This window comes from Zonotrichia albicollis, chromosome 22 (genome assembly GCF_047830755.1).
Source record: "Zonotrichia albicollis isolate bZonAlb1 chromosome 22, bZonAlb1.hap1, whole genome shotgun sequence".
Taxonomy (NCBI): Eukaryota; Metazoa; Chordata; class Aves; order Passeriformes; family Passerellidae; genus Zonotrichia; species Zonotrichia albicollis.
The window spans coordinates 148902-158983 of record NC_133840.1 but is presented as its reverse complement, the minus strand read 5'-3'; the positions used below and the strand labels follow the sequence as shown (position 1 = coordinate 158983).

Here is a 10082-nt window from a genome sequence, read left to right as displayed (position 1 = left end):
GGATGGAAGTGGGTGGGAGGTAAAGCAGTGTCTTACAGTGGAAAGATCTGTGAGTATGACCTGGGATTTGCTTCCAGACTTGCCATGTATCCCCATGCAAGTCGGTTCACCTCTTTGTGCTTATTTCCCCTCCTGAGGAAGATGGTATGGAACCTATCTACCTCACCAAGGTGTTGTGAGGACATAAGGTAAAATTCTGCAGCCATAGTGATTTCCCACCTCATGATAATGGGTGCAAGGTGTTAAGTTTTAGAATTATAGAATTCTGTGTAGAAGATAGTATTGTGTTTAGGATATTCAGTAGTTCTGTTATTAAATTCTGTGAATTTTCTTAATGGAACTGGAAAAATACATTTTTATCTAGAAGTGAGGGAAATATTTATCCACAAAATGACCAGGTGCTTTTTTGAGCAGAAATCTGCTTTAAGAATTTATTTCCATGCCTTTATCTTTTATGCTCTTTCATGGTGGTAAGCACCATAAACTATCCACTGAATGTTGTTCCCAAGAGCCACCAATGGCTCACTGTCTTCCCAGATGGCTGCAGGTAGTGCAGCCTGACACTTCTTCCAGGGAATGGTGGAGCATGTGGATAAACACACTTGAACTTGCAGAGTCTGTCTAAGGAAGAGGCCAGTTCTAGTGCCAAGAATTGGCAGATGCGATATTGCTGACAGATATTTGTCATCACCTGAAACTTATGACAGTATTTTTTGAAGAAAGTGAAACCAGGAACAGTTGAGCATGTTCTGTCCTTTGGCAGTCACCATTTAATGCTGATTTGCATCTCTAGGTATCTAAATGCGTTTGAGAAAGGGACTTCCTTTCTGATGGACTTCATAGTGTGAGAACATGTTACTTTTGCCAGATACATGGTGCTCCCTCTGCTCTGTCTGACGAGATACAGAGGAGCTTGCATGGTAGATGATACTGAGCTTGGCATTCTCAGTTCATGCAGACCAGAACTCCTCTAAAACCAGTTCCAGCTAAAAGCTGTAGGACAGACACTTCACTGTCCTGTTTGCAGAAAAGAATGTTCTGAAAGTTTCTTGAAGGGGAGAGATTGCCCTCGCCTCAGCCAGTGAAGAGCTTCTCTCTCTTGCTGGACTAGAAGGAAGCAAATGCTATTTTCATCAATGGTCACACCGGGTGATTCATGGTCAGGAGTGCTGGGCCAGGGCAGTGTGCCTGTGGGGTAATAAAGAGTGTTGAGTTTATTGTAACTGTGAATTATTGGATGTGTCACCTCTCTGTACCATTAATAGCAGTTCCTTTTTGAGACACTGTTATGACATCCTGTGATTGATTCATATTTAATTTAAATGGGTGCCTGGCAAATAAAAACTTACTAGAACTGTCTCCCCTCCTGTGTAGCATAGTGGACCACTTGTTTCTGCATTAGCTTCCACTGTAGCACAGTGGTGCCCTGGTAAGATCCCAGAAGGTACATGCTCTAGTGAATAATGCAAAGCAGAGATTTGGACACCACTTTTAAGTGTCTTCAGACCTGAATATCAGTGGTTTCTCTTCTTTAATCAGCTAAGTGATAACTCAAGTTTGCATCTCTGAAGAATGTTTAGGTGGGACCAAATCAGGTGGCATACCCTACAAACTGTCTCATTCATTTCAGAGTAAAGGATTGTAAGACTCTAAGAAACACAACCAGTTTTTAAGAATAAATGTTGTACAAACTTTCCAGTATAACAGGCACAAATGGGCTTTTCTTCAGCAGCAAGCATGCATGGTGTCCTGTTCCAGTGCCCTGAGTAAATACATATTACCTGCAGTGGACAGTGCAAGGACAATTGCTTTGTGACTAGATCTGGTTTACAGCCCCTTCAGCTGCAGGACAAGTATCATAGAAACTTACCAGACATGGCAATTGTTTTGTTGCTCGTCAAAGGAATATTGTTTTAGGTGCAGAAGTTGTGATGCTGCTAAGGTAGTGGCATAAAAGAATCTGTTTGCGCCCCGCTTTCAAACGTGCACCCCCAGCACCCACAAAAAACCTGGGAGGATCCTCAGTGTGGTCTTTGTCAGGGTGAGCTATTCAGCCACCCTGAGTGAGCAAACAGTTCCCGATTTACCATCCGAGGGCAGAATGTGATTCCTTGTGGTCGGTGAGTCTGTCAGCTGGCCAGCTGGCAGTGCCACCTCTAAGGAGCTAAATTAAAGCTTTCTCGTTTTCTGCCCACTTTCTGTGGATCCTTGGCTTTTCCTCTCTTCTCTCAAAATACCAGTTTACCAAAATATCAAGTTGCTAATGCTGTTTCTGCAATTATTGAGGGTCTTAAACCTGCAGCATTGTGATCTGGGCTGCTGTTGCTGCTGCTTGGTCATGTACCAGTGTGCAAGCTTGTTCCCACAATGTACTAGTGCTTGGGAATGGTCTCACAACTGTGAATGAGTTCATGAACTACCAAACTACAAGAAAATATACAAAGGGAGAACAAAGGTGTTTCCTGCCCGTGCGTTGAACATCTAGATCTGTGAAACAGAGAAGAAAAACCTTTCAGCATTCTCTATATGATCAGAAGTCCCCAATCTGAAGAGTGGTTCGGATTTGTTGGCGTCATCCTCTGAGTTCAGAGCAGCGAGTACTGCATTCCAGCTGAGTTCTGTTCTCACTTGAACTCAGTGTTTGGCTTATTCAGCCTTTCTTTTCCAGCTCAGGTGTGTTGCCACTTGAAATAGCAATAACCTGGTTGTAGCCAAACGCAGCATTTGCTGACAAAGTTGGAATTGGACAGTTGGTGAAAATCAGTCCAGAAAAAGAAACAGATCACTGAGTCAGACCTAGCCAAAATGCAGCAGTGCTTCCTTGGCATACCACCTCTTCCTTTTCAGTAGTTACATATTGTATACATTGTTACATACTTCACATCTTTTTTCCCCCCCAGGTGTCTGTGCTAAAAATGTGAAGAGGGGGTGGTAATGAATGAATCCTGAGCCCTTGGATCAACTGGCAGAGTTTTCACAATGTTTTCCAGTGGGGGGGAATAGATGTGTGCCTTTGGACAAGTCTGATCAATCTCTTTGTGTCATGGAGAGGTTTTCAGCACTTCTGGCCTTGCACCACAAAGCCACCACTCTGCTGCAAGACAGGCTGAGCATTTGTCTGTGTGGTTTAATGGCAGGGTGCTGGTTCTCCTCTGCCCAGAAGAACCATGCCAGTGGCAGCTCTTAGTGTCAGATCAGACCTTCCCCTCCGTGTATCTTTGCTGGCCCGAGTGAAGGTCTGTGGCACAGAGAGGGCTTGCCACGCACTGCAGACTGCCTCTGCTTGGCAGAAACTCTGAGGGAAGCACAGCCCTTACCTTTGGGGGCACAGAGGAAAGGCAGGCATGCCGTGCTGCCCTCAGGTGATTGGAGACTGCTTAATATTAGCTTTCTAGTTCTTTAAAAATAGAGCTGACTGTACTGAAGCTATTTTTGCCCATTTAGGTTTTTCTAGAGCACTTAGTCAATAGTTGCCCATTTATTATGGTGTAAATGTAGATTTACATTTACTGTAGATTCTGGCCATAAGAAAGAGACTGTTTCTTCTGTCAGAGAAAAGATGTTTTCCTTCCCCAGTTTACTTCAGTGCTTTATTTACCCATACAAAATTTTTTCCCAGTTTTATTTGGCACATGGCACTTCATGAGTTTTCATAAGCTGTTTCACGCCTGAGTGTGAGCCTCATTAAAATGTTCATAAAACTTTTTTTTATAGACAAACCATTTTCTTGAAAGAACTGAATGTTCCAGATACTAAATCTAATTTATTGTAATTTTCTTTGTGAGATATTCTTTGAGAACCATAACTTGCGTTGGGTCTTTGCAAATATTTTAGAAACCCAGCTGAAGATCAGATTTTCACCAGAAACAAAGTTAACACAACCTTTCAATTAAGGAATTATTATTATGGAGGAAATTTCTATTTTACTTCAATATTTTGCCTTGGCTATACAGTCAGAAATCGGAAACATAGGAATGTATATTGCTCCTGGCAAATGGCGGACTTCAAATTCACCAGCTGTCCAGGTGTCCTAATAGAAGCCCTGAGATACTTTTAACCAACTTATTAAAGAAAAACATAAAATGCTTTCTGACACATGACATTTAATCTTGAATTTATCTTTGAATTCTAGTGTTTGTCTGAAGCTGGAGGAGTACCACAGTCACAGAAGAACATGTGCCAGTGCCTTCAATACACCAGTCTTTTTACACCGTTTCATCCAATTTGCAGCTTGCTTGAATGGTATTTGGCATCTGCAGATGAAATGGTTCCACCATGACTGGTATTGGCTGCCTTCTGAAATGTGCATTACCTGCTAGTTTCTTGACCTCAAAAAAGAAAACTTTGTGAAGAGTTAAGCCTTTAATTAAATATGTTCTGACAATTGTTTTAGTTGCTGAAAACTATGATTTTGTTTCTATTGAATTACAATTATAGCATTGGAGGAAAAAAATTGCAGACTTTGTGCTGGCTTGTGATATATATAACATAATGCGTACTCTGCTCTCTGTTATTTAACCATATTTAAAGCAGGATGCTCTCCAGTCTACAGGAGCTGTCTTGCATTCTATGGGTAAAAATCCTGTCAGATGTCCATGTTAGTATCAGTTTGCATTCTGTTCCAAAGCAGTGGGCAAACGGGGGTGAACAAGAGGGGATGTCTTGGGTTTCATGCACTGGTGTGAAACACGTCCCTGTTTCATCTCACTTGATCAGTTTTCAGTGATGAAATTACTGGACCTTTTTTCTCTCTGGTGCAAATGCACTGCACTATGGTGTCACAGAGGAATCTTTTGCAGCATTTCTCTTCCTCAGTGTTTACCTTCAAGATTCAACAGCATGCCAGATGAGACTTTATTTTCTCTTGTGTCCCATAAAACCTTGGTGGCTTCCGAAGTGGCTCCATTTAAGAGCTGTGTCTCTATGCCAGGTCTAATGAGTTAAGATAAAAACTTACTGTCCTAAACCATGACATTTCTGGGCAACAGCAATGACAGCAATGACAGCAGTCTAGTCTCTATGAAAGGAGAAACTGATGCAGCAATGTCATCCTGGTTCTATGACAATAAGACAAATTTCTGGCTCACATTTATATTAACACATGTCCTGCAAGTCACCCGACATTTAAAAACAAAACAACAAAAATCAAACTTTTCTTAGGGAAGGTTCTCATGTATAAAATCCTTTATACTATAAAATCTCATACACTAAAATCCTGATTTTCAATTTTATTCCTAATTTTGATGGACAACAATTGAGATGTTTGACTTAACTTGGGCAACCATACATAGTAATTTATTTTTGTGACCAATCCTTTTTTAGAGTTCTCTCCTCTGAAGTCACTCTTGGGAGAGAAATCCTGTTCTAGAATAGCAATGCAGACACGTGGGATCTATTTGATCTCTTCTTTTAGCTCAAAGTCTGTGTTTACTGGGGAGTGGCTTGTTATGTTTTGATATAGTAATAGTAGTATTTCACAACCACTAAAATGTTGCTTAAGAAAGCAACCCTTTTTTTATTAAGAAAAAACTATGCACGGATCCTTTTTATATGGTTTTTGTAATGCAATTCCCAGTGAAAAATTCATACTGCGTAGGAAAATATAGTATTATAGAAAATTGCTATGTTGAATGCCAAAAATACTTCAACAAATGAAAATCGAAAATGATTAAACAACAAATAAAGGAAGAAATTTGAAGGATTTCAGGTAAGTCTGTAGAGATTGCTTCCACTGCTGTTGCTAACTCATGGAGCATTTGCATATCAATGGTTTTACTCTGAGACTACTGTGTTTTAATTAATGAAGAATTAAGGTTAGAGGTTGACAGAAATCTCCTTGGCTGACTGTAAAGTCACTATGCAAAACAAACCTGCAAAGCTCCAAACTTTGTCCAATATCCAATATTTACCATTAAAGTTTAAATACAGTTTAGTATTTTAGGGTTTGTTCCCTCCACTTCCTTTTGCTCTGGAAGTGATGAACAGTGGCTTTGTCTAGTAAAAAGCTAAAATGAATGTTCTGCAAATACAAACAAAATTTCATCCTCCTTTTGTCCTTCCCAGCTCAAGGGTTATGTGCAGGAAAAGCATGCCTCGATCACTGACCCCAAAGCCAAATTCTAATGGCTCTGGGGCTGCCTGGCCTCCGTGGTACCCGTGCTCCAGTGCTCATTGCCAGAAGGAATGCTCACGTTCAGGAGGAGTCGTAGGGGCTGGTGTCGCAGGAATGTCACTCTGAGCTTGCACTGGACCCCCTGGCACAAGAAGCACCAGGGCTTTTGTGTGACCGGGCTTTTCTCCCCTCCGATGGGGAAATTCTGCAGGGCCGGAGGCAGCCGCCGGACAAAGCGACTGATGTAAAACAGAATGCTGCTCGTTTAAAAATACACTGGTTTGTATTTAATGATTTCTGAGTTCTTTGGGGTTTGCCGGGAGCTGCAGCAGAGCGCGGTGAGAAGGAAGGAATTTGTACAGACCCTTTTCGAGAAGTGAGGGGATGGTGTCAGCCGTGCTTAGCTCCCGACACCGCAGTGTTTGCCGGCTGCTCTGCGGGCCAGGCATGAGGGAAGCGCTCCGGGCAGTGCGCGCACACCCAGCCCGTAAAATGACCCGCACGTGTGCAAGGGGCGCCGTGTCAGTGTCCCGGGACGACTGCGAAGGACACGGCTGGGAACGGGAACGGCAACGGGAACGGCAACGGGAACGAACAGCCCCTCCAGCGGATGACCGAAGCTGGGCGCTAGAGACCATCGAGGCCCGCGCCGCGCCCCGCCTCCGCCGCGCCCCGCCTCCGTCCCGCCCCCTCGCGCCCCGCCTCCGCCGCCGTTGCTAGGCAACAGCCGCTGAGTTCCCAGAGTGCTTAGCGTTGCGTTTCGCCGGGCTGTCAGCAGGAGGCGTGCTTGTGTGGGTGTGCGCGCCCCAGACATGGACGCGGGTGCGTGGAGCGTGCGGAAGCCGGTGCGGAAGCCGGTGCGGGAGCCGGTGCGGGAGCCGGTGCGGGAGCCGGCGGGGCCCGTGCGGGGGCCGGTGCGGGGCCCATGGGGCCGCCGCCGGAGCTGCCCAGGCCCCCAGAGCGGCGGGTGTGACGGGACCGCGCAGGCCGAGAGGCGCCGCCCGGCACTGGGGCCCTTTGCAGCCCGGGGCCCCGCAGGCCCCTCCCGTGCTTGCCCTGGCCGGGCCGGCCCGCGTACCGGGCCGTTCGCTGCCCTTCGCCCACCCCGGCCCGCTTTGCTCCCAGGTGGCACAGCGACTGGGATTACTTTCAATCTATTGTGTGGTTCTTACTGTTTTTTTTCTTTAATCAGATGATACAGGAAATCGACTTCGATTCCAGTTGGAGCTGGAGTTTGTTCAATGTCTGGCAAATCCAAATTACCTCAACTGTGAGTACTTAAATAAATACCTGGACCCAGACGAGTTAACATAGTGTATTAGTGTTTATTTGTACTGGTAATTTGAGAGATAGCTAAACAAATAAAAGGGTTTTTCACAGCATAAAAGTAGTCTGTAAAGAAGAAAATAACAAGTTCCAGTCTATTATTTAAAAGTAATGTCAAGTATTCCTTTATCTGAAAACAGAATTTTACTAATGTGAATAGTTTTAGGTACTATACATAACTCATTGCTAATTTTGATGCTGCAGTCAAATTTTCTTGTTTCAAAAAGCTGTTCCATTCAATGAAAGATGCAAACTGTAAGGGAGATGAGACCAATCTATTATTTTGTTGACATAAAGATCTTATATTGCTTTGTGGTTTTTAATTTGCCAAATATAAATTATCAAAATTTGATTGTAATGAGAAAGTTTTGACTGTGTGATTTTTTTCAAGTGTGCTGGTATTTTACACCCATCTGTAACTGTCAATTCCTTATTTGTCATTTTATTTCAGTTCTTGCACAAAGAGGCTACTTCAAAGATAAAGCTTTTGTAAATTATCTGAAATATTTACTTTATTGGAAAGAACCTGAATATGCAAAATACCTGAAGTAAGTGCTAAATTCCCATAAGTTTCTGCATTTTAATAGTTTGCCATTGACCTCATTTTACACACTGTACAATACCACGTTAGGATTTCATTTCTGCCTCTAACACTACTTTTGTCTTCCCCGCAGCATAGATTATGCAAGATCATGGTAATATGCAGTGTAGATTTTCTTGTTTCCAATAGTTCACATGTAGCAGCAATGGGCAAAATTATGAAGAATTCATGAGTTTTGCATAGAATCTTCCTTTAAAGCCTTAATCTGCACTTTCAATGGGTTTCAAATCAAACTATTGAACATTAGGGTAAAAAAGCAGTTAAGTGAATTTTAAGATCAGTTTTGCATTATTGATGCTTACGTGAGGCAAAGGGTGATTTTGTGTTTTTGCAAGTGTGCAAATTCCTTCCGTTTTTGGAAAATGGTTTCAGTCATCTTTAATTCAGCTCTGGAAGCAGGCCTTGTAAAGCCAGATGGATGGATGGATGGATGGATGGATTTGGCCTGTTAAACCAAGCCATTGGGGAAGAAGGCAGGAATGTGCATTTATTACTGGGATTGGATTCCTTGTTTCCTGGGCTGATGCTGCAGTTACCAACTCACAGTGTGCGTGCTGAAGTGGTTTCACACTTGGGTAAAGACACACGAGTCAAAACTAACTACCCACAGAAGTACTGGAAATTTTAGATTTAGTGTCCCTTGTAAAAGGGACTGACTTGTCCCTTGTAAAAACCTGTATTAAACCGTGTTTATTTTTAACCCAGGTATCCTCAATGTTTGCATATGCTAGAGCTGCTCCAGTATGAACATTTCCGCAAAGAACTGGTCAATGCTCAGTGTGCCAAATTTATTGATGAGCAACAGATCCTCCACTGGCAGCACTATTCCCGGAAAAGGATGCGCCTCCAGCAGGCACTGGCTGAGCAGCAGCAACAAAACAACACCTCTGTAAAATGAAAAGCACATGCAGTAGTGGTGATGAGGTGTACTTTGTGTTAGTGAAGTATTTACAGGAGATGAATAAACCCTTTTGCAAGTTTGGCTCTGGGTGTGTGTCCCTTTTATTTGAATTTATCAGGCGACTGGGGTTTTTGTTTCATCAACTCTTTTGAAGACTAATAAACACCTGCAATTAATTTTATAGCGTGGACAATTTTGTAAGAGCTTTACTACCATAGATATTGATTGCTCTTGATTTTGCACACAAATCTAGATTTGTTACTTACTACCTACAAAGAAATGTAGCTCATGTAGCTCTAAAGGCTGTTCCTAGGAAGCCTTTTCCCTGGAGAATAATGGTGTCTCAAAGTGTACTGAGAACTCCCCACTACTTACAGCTCATGGACAAGCAAAGGTGAAGTGATGATAAAGTCAAAACTGGGCAGTTTTTCCTTCAAACCAAGGTGAGCTATTATTTATCACTTCTGTTTCCCTGGCAGTCATTATTGATGGAAGTTATTTTTCCTTACAGCATGTGGTACAGATAGAAATCAGAGCGTACTGGGTGAGGTCTGGGGAGCAGAGCAGAGATAGGTGCAGATAAACTCTGCAGGATAGAGAAGGAAACAAGGTGTAGCTGTCTCTGTTCTGTTAAGCTCAGCTTCCTTGAGTCTTGGCCTCTGCCCGTGCAGCAGTGGCTGCTCTGGAGTCTTTTTAACTCCATGTAACAAGAACAGGGTGTGCAGGGAAACATGCCATTGCTTGGAGTATTGGAGAAGTGCTTGCCATTTATTCCTGTATAGTTTTTTATTCTAAGAACATAGCTCTTGGCAGCTGCCAGGGTTTTTAATTTTCATATTTTTAGACTGTATTTCTGGTGCATTCATGTTGTATTTCCTGTCCTTGTAGGAACAGGTACTCCCAAATGTTAACCATTAAGATGGGATCAGTGACACTACAGCTGCCAGCCATCACATTATCACACTTAGACTGAACAGATAAGTCATTAAACATCTTTGGCATTGAAAATTTATCTGAACAGTTTCAGATATTATGTAGTCAGGCTTAGGAAGGAGGGCTCTCTGTTTCTCCCCTTCCTCCTTACTCGCTGAAAGTGCAACTTGTAGTTACAGTTCAGTAAATGCAAGCTAATCTGAGTTTCT

General features: G+C 42.9%; 1 protein-coding gene across 1 annotated transcript; it reads left to right on the top strand.

Annotated features, from left to right (window-relative positions):
- The first annotated feature begins 6777 nt into the window (after positions 1-6777).
- Positions 6778-9021, top strand: MED31 (mediator complex subunit 31). The gene is made up of 4 exons (XM_005496604.4): positions 6778-6934; positions 7305-7382; positions 7890-7986; positions 8745-9021. Exons 1-4 carry the CDS (start codon positions 6925-6927, stop codon positions 8935-8937), a joined length of 378 nt encoding a protein of 125 aa, XP_005496661.1. The 5' UTR covers positions 6778-6924; the 3' UTR covers positions 8938-9021.
- Positions 9022-10082: the final 1061 nt, after the last annotated feature.